Genomic DNA, 19,355 nt, shown 5'->3' with positions numbered 1-19,355 from the left:
AACAACTATGCGTTTTCTTTACGGCAATTGATTCCTCTCATTATTCGGTACAGAAAAGTATTGGAATGAGGCAATCGAAAAATGAATATTTTGCTAGATATTTTATGGTTTGTGTAAAATTGAGAAATTATTTCGAGCCTCATAACTCGAAAAATACTTAATAAAGAAATACTTTATTATAGCGTTTTGGAAAGCTCTCGAGATAAGCTACACGAATGTGTAATAAAAAATAGGGAGTTCCATTTAAGAAATTGGCGGTGACTTCACGTGACTTTCAAATGACTCTCACATGTGAAATCATTGCCACTATCTGATGGCCCCCTTCAAGCCATACAACTTTTGTCTGAAACATTTCTTTCTAAAGTGCATAGTTTATGAAATATTCGATCGTCCCGGAACTTTTGGTAGGCACTGTATAACTGTTAGTTATAATTTTCCACTAAAAACATGTTACAGTTATATAACATGTAACAGATATGTTGTTGAGTGGGAAATTACAATTAACAATTAAATGTTACTTGATGTTTGCTAGAGTACTATTTAAATTTATTTACTAGATACGATTAGCCAGCAATATTAAGGTGAAAATATATAATACCCAACAAACACTAAATAAGTTATATAACTATATAACATATGTTATATAACAGTTATATGGTAACAGTTACATTGCTTAGTGAGAAATTACAACAATGCTCTCATCTCTTTTTCATTCAGATTTCAAATTCAAGCAAAATATTTTACATCTTATTTTCTTCATAATTTAATCTACCAAATCTTCCAGAAAAGGAAAATAAAAAGATACAATTTTCTTTTACCATTTCTCTTTTCGCGCTTTTGATATATCTAAATATAAACAATCGCATTTATAGATTGCTGATTCGTCGAGACACGAGACGAGAGAAAAAAAACCAACCAGAGAGAGAGAGAGAGAGAGAGAAAGATTCACGTTCTTACATTAGACATCGCGCTTGACAGATGCTCGCGACAGCTGATTCCTTCGCATCCCTTTCTCGAGAGCCGCTTTCGGATCAACTTTCAATCGCGATCGTCAGGGCTGCACGCGTTTCACCTGGTTCCACTTCCCTTACCACCATAATAATACAACTGGATCATCGAGCAGGTCCTGAAATTAGAAATCCTGGCACCAGGACGACGACAATAATTACAGCTGCAGCGGTAACGAAAATAAAAACAACAACAATAATAATAAAATAATAATGATCAGTGTTTGCTGTAGATAATTTCAAAATTATCTAGATAATGATAAAGATAAAAATCCGTAAATTTATCTTAGATGAGAGAAAGATTAGAAGAGAGAGAGATGATTTTGCTTTTACTAATCTAGATGAAAGATGAGATAATTATTGCAATCTAGATAATTATCTAGATATTTTTGTTTATTTTAGAAGACTATAAATATTTATAAAAAATGTGACGCAGATTATAAATGGGATATTAAAATCATAAACACACATTCTTTCTCTTTTCCTAAAGAATATTTAAATAATAGCAAAAAGATATATAAATCATATGATAAATATTTATTTATTAATTTATATTTATAATATATTAATAATATAATAATAATATATTTATAATATATTAATAATAATATGAAAAATATATTTTAGATAGAATTTTTAGAAGCTTGCCTGGAAAACTTTTTTGCATAATGAAAACGTCATTTTAGACATTCTTTAGATAAGATGACATATATATTTTTCATCTAAGATAAAGCTAAAGATACTTTATATCTCTTCATCTGATTAAAGATAAAGATGATCCATTTCTTTATCTAGATGATTATCTAGACAATTTTGTCTAGATACCAGCAAACACTGATAATAATAATAATAATAATAATAATAATAAAATAACAATAATAACAAAATATAATCTTGACAATTTCCAAGCGAGCGGGTGACGAGGGAGGCACGTACGATCCTGGACCTGGACATCGCTTGGAGCGCGCTCGGTGTGTCCGTGACGGAGTCTGCGATAAACAAACTCTGAAAGAAGATCTGGACGAGAGCAAGAGGCGCGATACGTTTCCCTGACTCTCGCGCGTGGAGTCTGTCCACCTGTCCAATCCCGTGCACCCGGGGACAACGGGACAGACGCGGGCGCTGGGTGTGCGTGGGCCGCAGGGCAGAGACCTGGGCCAGCAGAGATGGGTAGCACGGACAAGGCCGTGATCACGGGCTTCATATGCAGGCTCTGCAGCAAGATGAACCGCTTCGTCATCCACATCTACGGGGAGGAGGGCGAGAGGATGAAGCTCGCGGAGAAGATCAACACTTACCTGCCGATCACGGTAATTCGCTCGCATCCTCGATTCCCATCCCTGGAGACGCCTGGGAGAGAGCCTACCTTCCTGCGCACCCTTCTGTCGAGCGAGAGTCCTTACTCCATCCTCCCTGTGGGATGTGTGTCTCGCGTGGTCCTGGGAGAGAAGTACAGGAACACGCTGATTGTCATGTGTCCTAAGAATCGCATCACCTATTTCACGTTTATTTAATTATTACACTTTCATTTGTGCGACTCGTTTGGCTAAAGCAGTCTCCTTTGCAGGTGAACATGAACGACCCGCTGCCAAAGACTGCGTGTTTGCATTGCATCGAGCGATTAGAGGCGCATCATGAATTAATGGAACAGATCATGTTTACCAGACAGAGATTAGATCCCGACAATAAAGCAGCCACCTCCTCTGCGACGACCTTAGATACAGCTCCGACGTCCAGCCCACCTCCCTGTTGACATGTGCAATGGAAAATAGTACGCCACTTCGCTCAATGCGCCATACGCCAAGATTAAATGATTCCTGTATGATTTCTCATTTCATTTAAGCTGATGATAGTTTGGTGAGTGAAATACGTCAAGAGAAGGACATGCGGATGCGAGATAAAAAATTAATATCAAATTACATTTCCTACATAATATTATGTATCTTGTATATTTACTTCTCTCAGCAGCGAGTATTCTTTTACAAGTATTAAGAAAAGTTTGAAAATTCTTCAACGTCAATGTCCACTCTTGTCTTGCGATGGAATGAAATGTCACAAGTGGAGAAACATTCAATGTGGGACGCGCACCAGAGTATGCTCCTTTGCATAGTGTTCTATAAACAGAGCGTCAATTTAATTAAGAGACAATTTCAGTGTAAGATCGCACATTGAATCCTTTCTCGCTAATCTATGGTCAATAATGGGCAAACTAATTTGTAAGAAAGTGATACTTTAACGAGATATATTCTGGGCGAGCGCAATAATATTGAGATAATCGAATATATTCACAGTAGAGATGTATTGGATATCCCAAGTATCTCAATAACTCGAGTAATTTTGCATTCAATATTTCTTACGAGCACAAAAAAATAATCAAAAAGTATTCAATCTTACTTTAAAGAATAAAAAAAAACATTCCCAACTTTTAAGACTTGAGAATTTGTATGATGCTATCTTTGCACGATAATGAGAAAGAATTATGTGTGAAATTCAAGTTGTAAAGTAGCAAAAGACAAGAATATTGCCCATACAAACTTATGAGGGAGAGAAGTAAGCTATAAATATGTAATTTAAAATTATACTAAATTCTGATTACAGTTGTAAAATGACAAATTATAGTTATTCAATATTGAAAGCATTAAATCAGGCTAAGTTTAATGCAAAATTAATTTAAATATTATATTAATTCAATATTAAATATTATATTTATTATTAAATATTGTATATATTTTTTTTTAATTTTATACATGGTTATTTATTTTGATTATTTAATCTTTCTTCGCTATTCTAGATACACTCGATATCCAGTACATCTCTCGGAATCACTTTGGCCAATTTACAATTAACTTAATCATTGATAAACTTACAAAATAATCAATAGCAAAATTTCAAGATTTCTATTGTAAAATTTATATAATTGTATTGTTAGAAATTTTGATGTTGATCATTTTGCAATTAAATTACTTGATGATTGAGATAATTAAAGTTTGATCAGAGTAATCTCTCTAAAAAAGTCATATAATATACATATATATTATTTTATAAATCTTACAATATACTTTCTTTAAAAGATATTTTATAACATTCTTTCATTTTTTTTTATGCCACGCATCAATTCTACTATGGTGTACAAAAAAAAAAAGATTAATCAATATATATTATATATATATTATATATAATATTCAATATATATCAATATATATTATATATAATATTATATATTAATATAATATATAATATTAATATAATATTATATATATATTATATATATATATATATATATATATATTATATAATATTAATATATTATATAATAATATATATAATATTAATATATAATATTAATATATTATATAATAATATATTATATATAATATTATATATATATATATATATATATATATATATTATATAATATTAATATATTATATATAATATTATATATATTATATATTATATATAATATTATTATATATATATTATATATAATATTCCTAAAACAATCTCTCTATATCGCGGCGATAGTATATTGTATAATGTAGAAATTTCGTATAGCCATAGAACGTTAGAGCGTAAAATTAAAATATGAAAATTATTAACTTATAAAGCATATATATTTTTAGTCATTGATTTGTATTATGAAATTTTCTCGCTACGTTGACACAAGGTGATAGAAGAGATATTGTATATTATGTACGTGCGTGTCATTGATGGTGCATTATATTGTGTAATCAATATAAAAACAGTCTTATATTATTGTCTAATATAAATAAGTGCAAAGTACAATAATCTGAATATTTGTATATTATATCTATGAAGAAATTAGGTTTTTGCATAAGTTTTACGCAGATTTTTATCTGTTCATTCTTTGTTTGTAAGCTACAATGTAATAAATATGTATATCAAAGATTTTAAGTATACAGTTTTGTGCAAAATTAATTTTTCTTATTCTATCTTTTGTTGTTTGTTTTAATAAATATATTCACTTATACAAATACAAGAATGCAGGAGCAATATAACTAATGCAATATGAACATTGTTTCTGTAAGATAATATTTATTTCTTAATTATATTCACCGACACAGTTAAATGTTATGTGAAACAATAATTACTTACTGTTTGGCGATAAAAATCCGCCTTGTGCTTACTATATGTACTATTTCACATGTAACGTCGTATGATTTACAGGGAGATTAATTGTTTTTAGAAGATGAGGATGCATTTTTATGACTATTTATCTTTACGCATAATGTTTGTGTTTTTTTATTATCATTATTATATGTGCGAGAGCATGTATAATAATAATATATACTTTAAATTAAATAAGCTTATTTTATATTATAAATTTTATTCGCGAGTTTATCTTCTAACTGATTTGGATTGTTAAAATTATATTGAATTTGTAACAATTTAATATTATATTATAAACTAAAATTGATCAGTAATAGTAGATATAAGTATAGTTGTGTTATCATTTCGTATATTATTTTAATATATACTTTTTTCGTATAATCATCAATGCCTAATTTTTTCACAGCAATTATATCCTTTTAATTATATTTATAGACTTTAATTTTTTTTCTCTCTCTCTCTCTCTCTCTCTCTCTCACACTTGATTTTGTGCAACTGAAAATTTTAATAAATTTCATAACTGAATCGCTTGAGATTATAACTGTTATTATAATATATAATTTTCTAATAACAATGCATAATTACTTGTTCTAATATTCTAATATTAAAATGTAAATTTGTATAAAATATTGTACTTAATACTTTAATGTCAAAATGCATCCTCTAGTCTTCTCAAAACAGGTACGTGCATATGTGCTACTGCAACATTTCTTTTTCTGAAACAATTTTCTATTATACATTAAATTGCGCAGCTATGTTAAAGTGTGCGATAAACTATTAGAATCTGACTTGTGTTTGTAACACACGCAATGTAAAATTATATACAATGACGAGAAATCTTCACAGTTTCCTTAATTTTTCTCAGTTTTAAGTAATTGCGTTTTCTTACATCATAAAGCACATTCACATATTAATTTTTTTTATAAAAAATATATATCGATATATAATATATGTGTGTGTTTGTGTGTGGTATATGTGTGTGTGTATCGATATAAAATTTCATTTTCCTTTCAGACAGCTTTGTTATATTTTCTTACAAATTTTTCCTAACAGCATTTGATTCACACATCTTCGATGTGTCCCTTAAGATTAAGATTCTTTTTTTATACCATTCTAATTTCTTAACACCTGTTTTTTTTTTAAGCACTCATCAATATATATATGTATGTGTGTATGTATAATTTATTTTTTGATATTTATAATTTAATACAACTAATGATCAAGAATCTTAAAGATAAAGAAGATCTATAGACTGCTGAGGATCGATTGATGGAAAATTTTTTCCGTATTAAAACCAACACTTGCATCACAAGTATCGTTCTCCTACGATTTTATACGTGCTGCCGAATTTAGGAAAACATACAAATGATGAGCAAGTGTCCGCTTAATGCATTTCGATACTTGTGTCAAAATACAAATATAAATGCATGTTTGATAAATCCAATCCGTAGGATATCGATGAGTAAGTAATAGCTATTTAATAATGATGCGTAAAACACAATTAAATATAATATGGAAATCAGTAAATTGTTAGTATCGTTGAGCTGCATTCACGATAAATTGCCATGTAACCGATCTTAGAAGGAAAAAACAATATTTTATTACATTATTCCTTATCGAGAACATCGATATCCATTTAAATGTACAAATTATTGTTTCCCCTCTTATACAAGTATAATACTACCCTTGCACGTGTTGTATTATATACATAAATTAAAATAGCAATACAAATATTTCTTTACACTCCACGCTTACATATGAAGCTTACATATGATTGCTTGCAATTTTCAGAATCACAAAATGAAAAAATTGCCAATATTATTTATATATATTATTTAAACAATAATATATTCTTTATACAGGGTGTCCCAAAAATCCCGGACCAGTCGATATTTCATAAACTATGCACTTTAGAAAGAAATGTTTCAGACAGAAGTTGTATGGCTTGAAGGGGGTCATCAGATAGGGGCAATGATTTGACATGGGAGAGTCATTTGAAAGTCACGTGAAGATCACCGTCTATTTCTTAAATGGAACTCCCTATTTTTTATTACATATTTGTGTAGCTTATTTCGGGAGCTTTCCAAAACACTATAATAAAGTATTTCTTCATTGAGTACTTTTCGAGTTATGATTTTGAATTCCTTAATTAAAAATTTAATGATAATATTTCATATTATAATAAATCGCGATGGGATTAATCAGTACTGAAATGGAAAGATTAAAATAATTAGTCTTATATTAATTCAGTTTATTGAAAATTTTATTCTAGTAGAGGGGTCAAAAATTGAAAATAGATTTGTTATCATATTCAGTTTCATTTAATAAAATTAGTAGTTCTATTGGCTTTAATTTTAATATTGGGTAAATAAAAAAAGTAGATTATAGTTGATAATATCAATAAAAATAATAAAGAAAAACAAAAAATTAATATTCATAACATAAGTATTATATGAAGAATAAATCGAGGCTTGAAATCATTTCTTAATTTTGCATAAACCATAAAATATCTAGTAAAATATTCATTTTTCGATTATCTTACCTTAATACTTTTATATATAAAATAATGAGGAATCAATTGGTGAAAAAACATAGTTGTTTTTTCTTTACACCAATTGATTCCTCTCATTATTTTGTACATAAAAGTATTAAGGTAAGGTAATCGAAAAATGAATATTTTACAAGATATTTTACAGTTTATATAAAATTAAGAAATGATTTCAAGCCTCATAATTTGGAAAGTACTTAATGAAAACTAACTTAATTATAGTGTTTTGGAAAGCTCTCGACGTGAGCTACCAGAATATTTAATAAAAAATAGGGAATTCCATTTAAGAAATTGACGGTGATCTTCACGTGACTTTCAAATGACTCTCCCATGTCAAATCATTGCCACTATCTGATGGCCCCCTTCAAGCCATACAACTTTTGTCTGAAACATTTCTTTCTAAAGTGCATAGTTTATGAAATGTTCGACCGGTCCGGGACTTTTGGGACACCCTGTATATTATTTAAACGATAATATATTCTTTATATATACGTACAACATACACGTGATGTGATCGTCGCAAATGCCTCGCAATTTTTTACTTTAATCTTTAATATTTACACATTTTTTCCTACAACACTATATAACTATGCACAATGCTTGCACGATGTCACTGGGACTCTTCCCGTGTACTTTATCTTTTTCAATGCCTTGTGAAGACAGCTCAACCGCAATCGACGTGACCGTGCTCGAGAAATGGAGAAATGATAGCCGGCTTAGTTAATTACTTGTTCCCAAGATGTGTTTATCAATAACTATTGATAACGATCTTCTTTTACTTGTAACGAGAAAAGAGAAGTGAATAATGCCTGAAAAACGATCATCGGTTTTGATAATTTGTACTTTGCATCTGAGCAGGTGACAAAGGATAAGAATTTTTTTTTAGTCAGTTCAGTGAACGAAACTTGAAACGATAAGGTACTTATTTACATCATACACGAATGTACATCCCTCTGATAGACGCATATCCTCATCGTTCTAAATCTTACGACTATATCTACAATTTATTAATACAAGGCATTAATAAAGGAAAGGGTTCGAAAGCAAATATTATCTAAAACGACACCTACGTAGGTAAAAGTTGTCATGATTGCATGATGCCCGTGTTGACGCTTGCTAACTTATCTCTGAAAGTCGAATACGAAAATTTCACTTACGAGGAAAGAATGTCTTTTTCTCAACACTGTTTATCACGAGCAAGCTTGCTGCATTTCTGCCTTAGCTGCTTTCATCGCTGAAACAAAACATTTTTATTATTATATAATTTTATTTATTTATTATTATATAATTTTACTTATTTTAATTTTATTTATTTATTATTATATAATTTTATATATATTAATTTTATTTATTTATTATTATATAATTTTACTTATTCTAATTTCATTTATTTATTATTATATAATTTTATTTATATTAATTTTATTTATTATTATATAATTTTACTTATTTTAATTTTATTTATTTATTATTATATAATTTTATTTATATTAATTTTATTTATTTATTATTATATAATTTTACCTTATTTTAATTTTATTTATTTATTATTATATAATTTTACTTATATTAATTTTATTTATTTATTATTATACAATTTTATTTATATTAATTTTATTTATTTATTATTATATAATTTTACTTATATTAATTTTATTTATTTATTATTATACAATTTTATTTATATTAATTTTATTTATTTATTATTATATAATTTTACTTATATTAATTTTATTTATTTATTATTATATAATTTTATTTGCATTAATTTTTACATCAATGTGATAAATAAAAGGAAGGATCGTGAAACTTTAAGAAATTTTTAAAATCTTTTCTGTGTTTGTGACATCATCTGTTGGCAATTTTTGAAGGTAACAAAATGAAAACTAGGATGAGAAAGACTTACCTTCTCGTTCCCGTCTCCGTAGCTTCTTTCGACGTCTTTCTATAGCAGCGAGCTCGACTTTCACAGCATTGTAAGTCTTCCTCAATTCGGTCAATTTCTGCTGGAGCACAGCTATCCTTTGGCTGCCGTCCAATTCAGGATCTGCAAAAATTTCACACAATTACTTTGAGAGAAAATTGCCTCTCTGGTCATCAGAAAAATGTACAGAAAAAAATCCAATGTTCTTAACGTGCCATCGAATCAGCAAAGTACAAGTTTCCAACCAACGTACCTAGTTCCACGTAAAAGTTATACTTTGTCGGTCTGGGCGACCTGGACGAGTATGTACTAAGATCAGGGACGCTGGTGATAGCGTTGGCGTGACTGGCCGGCGCGTTGTTGACCCCGCAGAGATTAGACCCTTCGCTGGTGTCGTCGCTGTCGCTCCCAGCCCCGTACCTCCCATGCCTTCCGGTCTGTCTCCCGGATTTCTTGGGTAAAGCAGCACCGCCAGCACCGCATTCCGAGTGCTTTCGGTTCCTCTTGCGCTTCTTGGGCGACTGCATGTCGTCGATCGAGCGCTTGGCCGGCGGCTTGAGGATCCTGTCCGCGCCATTGCCCTCAGAATTGGGCAAAGTGTCGTCCTCGCTGAAGCCTGGACCTTTCCCAGCGCTGTCGTTGTCTGGCTCGGAGCTGTCGCGATTGAGCTTGATGTCCTCAGAGATTGGTGACGAGCCACCAGTCCTCTCCTCCCTCGGCGAGCCCGAGATGTTGGAGATACTCGAGTCAGGGGTTGTCGGTGGCGTGTTGTCCATCACTGGCGCAGCTTCGTTGCTCTCTCGTCGCTGCGGCGGCATCAGAACCGGCACGTGCTGTTGCTGATGCTGGTGATGCTGTTGCTGATGCTGGTGATGCTGCTGCTGATGTTGCTGATGCTGGTGATGCTGTTGCTGATGCTGGTGATGCTGATGTTGCTGATGATGGTGAGGTTGCTGTTGCTGTTGCTGTGGCTGTCGCATGCTTAAAGCTGAGTTTTGCTGCATCGGTAGAGAGACCGGTATCGAGGCTTCCACGGTCTTTGGAAGGGCCATGCTGAGGGTGGCGACTGTGCTGCTGCTGCTGGTCGTGCTTTGGCCCGAGGTTGGGGCGCTCGCGAAGGGCATCTCCATCAGCACTATGCTGCTCTCGGTGACCTCGCTCTTGGGCGGGCTACAGGGACCGACGTTGACCTGCTCGATGCTCTCGGATAGGGGAGCGGGCGAGCCGGGTATCTCCTCTTCGCACAGCAGGGAATTCATCGTCTCGCCCTCCTCGTCAGTCTTTGAAGCCGGGGTCGCGTCGACCTTGAGTTCTGCACAGTCTTGCTGTTGCTGTTGCTGATGATGGACACCCTGCGAAGCCTTCAACGAGAGCTGCGTCCTCGTATATCTGTCTTGCGTGGTCTGGATACGATCCAATTCCGCCTGGAGCTTCACGTCGAAGCTGGACGTCGGGACTTTAACGTCCTGCGACTCCTCGTTGTCTATCACCAGCCTCTGTTCCGAGTCGCTGCTGTCTGTAGAGTCGATAATGTGGTCCTGATTTATCTGTTTCTTGCGAGTCTCGAGTTTGTCCTTTTCTGCCTTTTGATCGCTCGCTTTATTGTACTCTTCTTCGGGTTGTTTAGCACCCTCGCTGTCGACACCCTTCCAACTCTCGTCCCTCGCGACGTCCTGCTTCATCTTGTGCTCAGCAGTGATCTTCGTCTCCTCTTTGAACTTCTTCAGTTCTATTTCCTTCTTTGGCTTCAGCTGTTGCACCTCCTCCTCCTTCTTAATCGTCATGCGCATCATCTCTCTGCAGGGATCTTTCACGTTCAGCTCCTCCTGCTTCTTGTCGTCTATCTCCACCACAGTGATACCGCGATCCACATCTTTGTTTCTTTGCGAAACGTCTAGTTTCTTCGATGAGTCCTTGATTATCTTGCGCCCGAGGTCGGACGTGTCCTCGTCCGAGGTCTTCTTGGGGTCCTTGGCCTTGTTGCGGAACGCCATGGCAGCGGCCGACAATTTCTCCTCTATCGTGGACGTGGCCGGCAATCTCGCGCTTATGGGAGCCGGAGGAGTCACGATTGGCGACGCAACCGGGGTGATATCGAGTAGCTTCGTGTCCAGCCTCAATTCCGACTGCGATTGTCCAGGTGCAGGCAACAGCTTGATCTGGTTCTGTTTCTGATCCAGCGAACTGGGGGGTTTGTTGCCACCAGTACTGATGCTGGCTATCGCGCCAGCCTCCTCCTTCGAGCATTCAATCGCGGGGGTCGTCTCGTTCTTCTTAGACTCGGCCACGTCCGTCAATTCGCCGCTGCTGTGGAACTGGATCTCCTGTTGATAAGTCGTAAACACGTTGTCCTGTTCCGCCTCCGAGACCTCGGTCTCGGATATTATCAGACGATCTTCCGAATCGTCCCGGGTGCCTTCGTCATCCGCGGGCAGATCGTTGAACAGAAGACTGATGCAGCCAGACATCTTATTGGGAAGTTCCTCTACAGCGGTTATTGATTTTAATTGATTAAACGACGACGTGGACTCGCAAAATTTGTTGAACACGTCCTCGCAGGCCATGTAAGACGGGAGCTGAGTGGGCTTGCTGCTGGGAGCAGCCACCACCGCAGCCTCGCTCACATCCTCGGATCTCTTACCGAATAACTTCCTGGGTTTCTTCCGAGAATCAGGGTCCGGGGTCTCCGGTGGCTTCGTTTCTTTCAGCACCGGCATCGCGGTTGGCATCTTTTGTTTCTTCTTTGGACTCTTGGGCTCCTCCTCGAATATCCTCTTCTTCGACTTATCCTTCTCGCCACTCGTGTCCCTCTTGTTCCTCACCTCGAACTCGAACGGTTCCGGTTCCTTAAACTCGTAGATATCTTCCGTGCTCTCGACTTTCGTCTCGACGACAGCTTCCACTTTCGGAGTCTCGATGGTCTTCTCCAGCTTGGGTGACGCCGCGATCGCGACTACGGTGTCTTTCTCTTCCAGTTTCACCTCGTCCTCGGGCTCGGGCTCTATCCTGACCAACTCCTTAACCGCTTTGTCGAAACCCTTCAGCTCGGATCGTATCTGATTGAGGTCGAAGTCGCGACCTTTCGGTTGCTCCTCCTGATCGCTATCAGGTTCGGATTTAATGCCTTGGGACTTGCCAGGTGTTCTTCTCAAACGTCTACCTTTACGCGGTTCATCCAGATTGTCCTTGTCGTCCTCACCGTCGCTCATGTCTTCCGCTTTCATTCTCTCTTCCGCTCTGCTCCGCGTCTCTTTCCGTTTCCTTTCTTCCGTGCCTCTTGTCCTGGTCTTGGTCTGTTCAGTCTCGGTCGTGTCGGATTCGTAAGCCTCGCTGTCCTCGGTCTCCGACGCGACAGATATGTCCGTGTGTCCCGAGGTTCTTCTGGTGCGCCTCCGATGCTCCATGCCAGACAGCTCCGCGTTCCTGGTTATTCTCGTTTGCCTGTTAGCAGGCGTGGCAGGACTCTTGGTCCTGGAACTGGAACTGGTAATGGAGAGCGGTGTGGTAGACCTAGTCGGCTGCATCGTTTCCTTCTCCTTCTCCTCCTTCTTAACTTCCTTCGCGGACGTCGAGGTTGACTGAGCAACGCTATTGGAGGTAGGAGCCACGCTCTGTGCTCGGCGACGGCTTTGGGACGCATTGGCACCCGAACTGCAAGTGCCTTTCATCTTATTGCTAATGTTGTTGGACAGATTTGTGCTGGGGGTTTGAGGCCTAGGGGTAGCCTTGATCCGTTTCACTCTACCTTGAGCTTGGGTAAAGTTCTGGGCGATTCTGGACGCTTTGATCCACTCGTCGTATCTTGTATTCCAGCCTGTATAGTGCACGAGATACATCGGTTCTGGACCATCCTTCTCAATCTCGATGACCTTCGCTTCGTAAGTAACTTTGGATTCGTGCGTTGGGCCGTAATACACCTTCAACTTATCGCCACACTCGACGGGACCCTTGTAACTCGGGGCAGTCTCCGTAAGTTGTTCATCCGCGCGCGACTTTTCCGCTTCGTATTCCTTGCGTTTCCTTCCTCGCTTCTTCAATTCCTCGTCTGTTAAGCGTCGCTGCTTCGACAACGTTTTCTTTTCCCCTTCTCTGGACGGTGTTCGAGTTTCCCTTCCTTCGGAGGTACCTTTATTCTTGACAGTATCGTCCTTCGCTTTGGATCTCGTCTTGGTGGCTTCCTCTTCCTTGAGTTTATCATCTTTCTTCTCTTGCTTTTTCGTTTCCGTCTTCTTCTTTTCGGCCGTTTTCTTCTTGGTGTCCTCTTTACTCTTGGACTTGGCTCGGCCGGACGATGCGGCGGATGTCGACGACGCGCTGATAGAAGCAGGGGACGACGTAGAAGCTTGTACGATTGGTTTTTGCGATTTTTCATTATTAGATGATGACGTCTCAATGTCCCCTTCTATATTTACGTCGCTCTCCTGACTGCTATCGTTCCCCTCGGATTCTTCCTTCTTCTTTATTTTTACAATCTCCTCTTCCTTCACCGGTTCTTTCTTGCTTTCCTTTTTTTCTTTCTTCTCTTCGTCCACAACCTTCTTCTCCTCCTCATCCTTGTCACTCTTCACTTGCGCCGGTGGTTGCGGCGGTACAGGGGTATTTCTGTCCTTATCGCGAATTAGGCTTCTTCCAGAGCGTTGTTTTCGCGTGCTACTTCGCGGGTGATTTACCATGGTACAGCCTAATTTCTTGTAAAAATCTTCAAAGTGATGCAGGTATTTCTTATAAGCCTGTTTCACGAGATTGTATAAGGGCCCGGAATTTTGCATCATTAAACCAAGTCGTCGCGTTACGGCTTTCCATTGATTCTGATTCGTGACGCGATTGTAGCCGCCCAATTTGTGAACAGCCCGGAAAAGCCTATACAAGTCTATATCTTCGGATCCGATCATTGGACAAACATTCATAGGCGTTCCACGATCATCCATAAATTTGTACAGTTGAGCCACAAAGTGGTCTTTTTCCTCGCGCGGTTCGTCATCGGAACTCTAAAAAAAAAGTCGATATAAATATTTTCTTATAATTATATAATTAAAAGAAAAAAGAGAAAAGCAAGAGATCTTACATCAGAGTCAAGTTCTCCATCGTAGTCGCTATTTCCACTGGAAACAGAATTCCCGAACAGAGAATCCTTGTCCCAGTGAGGCGGTAATTCATTTTTCTCCAGGAATAGAAGTGCTTTCTCAACTGCAACCTTTAAGGTGCTGTTTTCAACTTTATTAACCAACTCTTTGGTGAATTCTGTGGCTTCCTTCTTGGGTACTGTATAACTTGAAGAAAATAAATATATATAAATATTTATACGCAATATACAAGGTGGACCAAAAGTCTGGATACAGTCGAATATCTCGTATAGAATGCATTTTAGAACAAAATGCTGAAGACAAAAATATCTTGTAAAATATTCATTTTTCAATTATTTTACCTTAATACTTTTATGTACAAAATAATGAGAGGAATCGATTGGTATAAGGAAAACACATAATGGTTTAAAAAAAAAATATGTAATTTGCAGTTAACAATTACATATTTTTTCTTAAAAACAACTGTGTGTTTTCTTTACACTAATTGATTCCTCTCATTATTTTGTACATAAAAGTATTAATGTAAGATAATTAAAAAATGAATATTTTACTAGATATTTTATGGTTTATATAAAATTAAGATATTTTTTTAAGCCTCATAACTCGAAAAATACTCAATGAAAAGATATTTTATTATAGTGTTTTGAAAAGCTCTCGAGATAAGCTACAAGAATATGTAATGAGAAGAAGTAGGTTCCATTTAAAAAATTGAAGGTAATCTTCATGTGATTTTCAAATAACTCTCCAAGGTCAAACTAATGGTACCATATTATGTCCCCCTCGAAGCCATACAACTTTTGTCTGAAACACTTTCTAGTAAAACTCTTCCTTATCGAGATATTCGACCGTGTCCAGACTTTTTTAACAGTATATGATACAACAGTTGACTTTAAAATAAAGATTTTTCACTTACTATCTCGCATCTTTAAACGAGCGCACCAGGTAATCGTCCCTCACTCGTATCCTGACTGTATCTTGAGCAGTAGGTGCAACCACTAGTCCTGGGAACCAATTGTCCTTTTTCTTCTTGTCACCAAGTTCCACGCAAACCACTTTGCCAATTTCTGGCTCAGTTTCCATCCCCTCCTTCGTGCCTCCATTGGAGGCGGAATCGTGGGTACCTCGCGGTGGACTGTCTTCATCTTCACTGCTTTCGTCCCTATTTGACGAAAATTTTATATATGTTAAACAACTATTAGATCTTGTAAAAACAGACTTCTTCACCGCACTTACTGCGCTTGCCTTGATCGTCTACCTCTTCTCCCCCCGATTACAGGATTCCCAAAGTGCTCCGGATGAGTCAGTGGGAGTTGGTCCAACGTTTCGCTCTCCGCAAAATGCCGTCCGCTTTTCAAGCAAAGCGCAGTCCTCCTCAGAGTAGTAATATCCCCATCGTCGAAGACCACAGTGTACTGACTGCAGTCTTGGATTTTCGTAATTGTAGCTTCAACATATTCTTTCCGTTCCGCATGTTTAACTTCGACAGATGCTCCCACTCTTAAAGTCCCTTTTATTAGCTCGTCGGAAAGAGTTGCGGTTCCCAAACCCTGTTGTTTATAAGTCACGCGGCACTTCACTAATCGCACCACCTTACGGATCTTGGCTTCGCAGAAGGCACCCTTATACTTGGCGCTAACTTCCGTACCCACCGATAGGGACGGTGGATCGTCTCCCTGAAACAATGAATTTAATATTACATATCAAATGTATTTTATGTCAATATTTTATACCAACTTGAGATGCAAGAGATATAGAAATAATTATTATTCTCATACATTGCATTATGCAAGTCTGTCTTTAACTGTCATCAATGTATCTTGTATTATATTAGATTTTCACTTAATTATGATTCATACACACATAACATTGATAAGAATAATTCCTTGATGTTCCAATAAAGTTCTATATCTTTTACTATTATTGTAGTAAAATTGTAACGTTATATTGTAATAATTTATATTTTATAGTTTGTCTACAAAAGTACTAATTTTGCTCAGAATATATGAATGCAAAATTTAGAGTTTTTTTTTCAATAATTTCTTTTTTTTAAAATCATATTCTTTCTGATCCCTCTATTATAAATTTGATATATTGAGAAAGTTCCAGGATACATACATCTGTAATATAATAATGTTTTTTATAGTAAATTATACATGTTTTAATCTATTTTAAGCCACATTTTTTCATGTATAATATTTCTTTTTTTCTTTCATTTAAAATAAAAGTACAAATCTATTATTGATTTCCAAATTAATAAAATATAATAAAAAAATCACATGTCATGTTTCAATTATATCCCAAGTATTATTGATTGTTTGTATAGTTTCTTGTTTTTATTTTGGTGAAAATAATGAGATAATGTCACAATTTATATTTCATATTTTGTTTACAAAAGCACTAATTTTGTGTAGAATGTAGGTGTGCAAAATATTTAGTTTTTTCAATAATTTTTCTTTTAAAAAATCACATTCTTTCTAATTCCTCAATTATAAATTTGATATATTGAGAAAGTTCCAGGATACATACATCTGTAATATAATAATGTTTTTTATAGTAAATTATACATGTTTTAATATATTTTAGGCCACATTTTTCCATGTATAATGTTTCTTTCTTTTCTTTCATTTAAAATAAGACAAGTACAAATCTGTTATTGATTTCCCAAATCAATAAAATACAATAAAAAATCACACATAATATCATTTGCCTGTCTCAATCACATCCCAAATATTATTGATTGTTTGTATAGTCTCTTGTTTTTATTTCCGTGAAAATAATGAGATAATGTCACAATTTACATTTCATATTTTATTTACAAAAGCACTAGGGATGCAAAATAATATTTAATTTTTTTCAATAATTTCCTTTTTAAAAAATCACATTCTTTCTCTCAATTATAATATCTCTCAATAATATATTTCATATTTTGTTTACAAAAGCACTAATTTTGTGTAGAATGTAGGTGTGCAAAATATTTAGTTTTTTCAATAATTTTTCTTTTAAAAAGTCACATTCTTTCTAATTCCTCAATTATAAATTTGATATATTGAGAAAGTTTTGGGATACATACATCTGTAGTATAATAATGTTTTTTATAGTAAATTATACATGTTTTAATGTATTTTAAGCCCCATGTCTCCATGACATTTCTTTTCCTTTTCATTTAAAACAAAAGTACAAATCTATTATTGATTTCCCAAATCAATAAAACACAACAAAAAAATCACACATTATAATATCATTTGTCTCAATCACATTCCTTCTAATTCCTCAATTATAAATTTGATATATTGAGAAAGTTTTGGGATACATACATCTGTAATATAATAATGTTTTTTATAGTAAATTATACATGTTTTAATGTATTTTAAGCCCCATGTCTCCATGACATTTCTTTTCCTTTTCATTTAAAACAAAAGTACAAATCTATTATTGATTTCCCAAATCAATAAAACACAACAAAAAAATCACACATTATACCATCATTTGTCTCAATCATATCCCAAGTATTATTGCTTGTTTGTCTCTTGTTTTATTTTGGTGAAAATAACGAGATAATGTCACATATGCATATATGAAGTGCACACACACATATATATCCAATACATAAGTGCCAATAGAGTACAACTAGAAGGGAAGACCAAACTTACACACACACTCACACCTGCAAAAGAGAAAACAAAAATAAATTAATAAAAGGAAAAAAAACGTGATTAAATTAAAAGGAGCCAAATTAACGATAACACATACTTTATGTGTTTTGATAACCACGGTCGTTTCAATGACGCTTCCAGGCATCCCGCGGCGCCTTTCACGCCTTAGAAAGTGTCCCTCGCGGAATTTCCGCGATGAGAAAGACGCAAAAAAAAAAAAAAAAAATCCAGATTTTATTTTTTTTATTCGAAGGTATACGTCTCCTGCCTGCGTAACTGCCCGGCAGAGACGCAAACATTCGCCCTCGGACTCGTCCCCGACCAACAGACAGAGACGGACGGAGACCGAGGAAGACAGAGAGAGAGAGAGAGAGGCGAGGATAGAGCGAGCGAGAGAGAGGGAAATAGACAGAGAGGTGGGAGGGGGAAGCGGAAAAAGCGCGGATGCGTTAGCGCGCGACGCACACAGCGTATGTCATCGCGTATCCCACGCGAGGAAACGCGCTTCCTGGGGAGTACGTGGGCCGGAGTCACGCTTACGCCAATAAACAAGCGCTCGTCGTCGTCGAGACGATGGGGAGAGCCTCGTCACCACGTCCTCTCCCTGTTTACTCACCAGCATCTTCCAGGGCTCGCCGACGCGGACGTTTCTCGTGCGGATGGGACGCGCCAACGGGAGGCGCGAGGAGAAAAAGAGCCACCGCCTTGGTCCTCACATCGTCCTGGCGATGCTCGAGCAGCGAGATTCCTAGAACGGAGCAGCGGTGCACGGACGCAGACTGACCCGCTTCGTGAAAGCAGACACTCGACACTCCTCGGCCTCGGATCTCGGCAACACGAATGGCAGCGCGAGTGCGCACAAGGGTCTCCAGCGTTGCCGGACGGGCCGCCCGCTCCGCGCATGCGCGTCGAATGTGGCGCCAATGAGGTAGTCGGTTCCGCTGGTGCCCTTCATCGAACTCCGATGGATATCTGAAAATTTTTTTTTTATTAATTATCAGTTGTGCA

General features: G+C 36.1%; 2 protein-coding genes across 4 annotated transcripts; one reads left to right on the top strand and one right to left on the bottom strand.

The window, feature by feature from the left end:
- The first annotated feature begins 919 nt into the window (after positions 1-919).
- On the top strand, positions 920-3,052 carry LOC105259538 (hypothetical protein). The gene is made up of 3 exons (XM_020030096.2): positions 920-1,179; positions 1,917-2,317; positions 2,575-3,052. Exons 2-3 carry the CDS (start codon positions 2,174-2,176, stop codon positions 2,758-2,760), a joined length of 330 nt encoding a protein of 109 aa, XP_019885655.1. The 5' UTR covers positions 920-1,179; positions 1,917-2,173; the 3' UTR covers positions 2,761-3,052.
- Positions 2,975-19,173, bottom strand: LOC105259553 (AT-rich interactive domain-containing protein 4B). 3 transcript variants are annotated; one of them, XM_025410424.1, is made up of 8 exons: positions 18,964-19,173; positions 15,928-16,367; positions 15,608-15,853; positions 14,676-14,880; positions 9,864-14,598; positions 9,593-9,733; positions 8,844-8,920; positions 2,975-3,121 (listed from the first exon to the last, which is right to left on the bottom strand). In XM_025410424.1, exons 1-7 carry the CDS (start codon positions 18,967-18,969, stop codon positions 8,877-8,879), a joined length of 5,817 nt encoding a protein of 1,938 aa, XP_025266209.1. In that variant the 5' UTR covers positions 18,970-19,173; the 3' UTR covers positions 2,975-3,121; positions 8,844-8,876. The 3 variants fall into 3 exon arrangements, with proteins under 3 accessions (XP_025266209.1, XP_011269849.2, XP_025266210.1); XM_011271547.2 differs by lacking the exon at positions 2,975-3,121 and having other exon boundaries at positions 8,086-8,920; XM_025410425.1 differs by lacking the exon at positions 2,975-3,121 and having other exon boundaries at positions 8,086-8,920; positions 15,937-16,367.
- Between the last annotated feature and the right edge of the window lie 182 nt (positions 19,174-19,355).

The sequence above is a fragment of the Camponotus floridanus genome, unplaced genomic scaffold, assembly GCF_003227725.1.
Source record: "Camponotus floridanus strain SB8 unplaced genomic scaffold, Cflo_v7.5 scaffold32, whole genome shotgun sequence".
NCBI classification, from domain to species: domain Eukaryota; kingdom Metazoa; phylum Arthropoda; class Insecta; order Hymenoptera; family Formicidae; genus Camponotus; species Camponotus floridanus.
Note: the sequence above shows the minus strand (reverse complement) of the source record. Positions and strands in the feature narration are given on the sequence as shown.

Coding starts and splice junctions, on each gene's coding strand:
- LOC105259538 (XM_020030096.2), top strand. CDS start 2,174: ATGGGTAGCACGGACAAGGCCGTGATCACGGGCTTCATATGCAGGCTC. Junction 2,318..2,574: donor ACACTTACCTGCCGATCACG/GTAATTCGCTCG, acceptor TCTCCTTTGCAG/GTGAACATGAACGACCCGCT.
- LOC105259553 (XM_025410424.1), bottom strand. Junction 14,599..14,675: donor ATGGAGAACTTGACTCTGAT/GTAAGATCTCTT, acceptor CTTTTTTTTTAG/AGTTCCGATGACGAACCGCG. Junction 8,921..9,592: donor ACGGAGACGGGAACGAGAAG/GTAAGTCTTTCT, acceptor GTTTTGTTTCAG/CGATGAAAGCAGCTAAGGCA.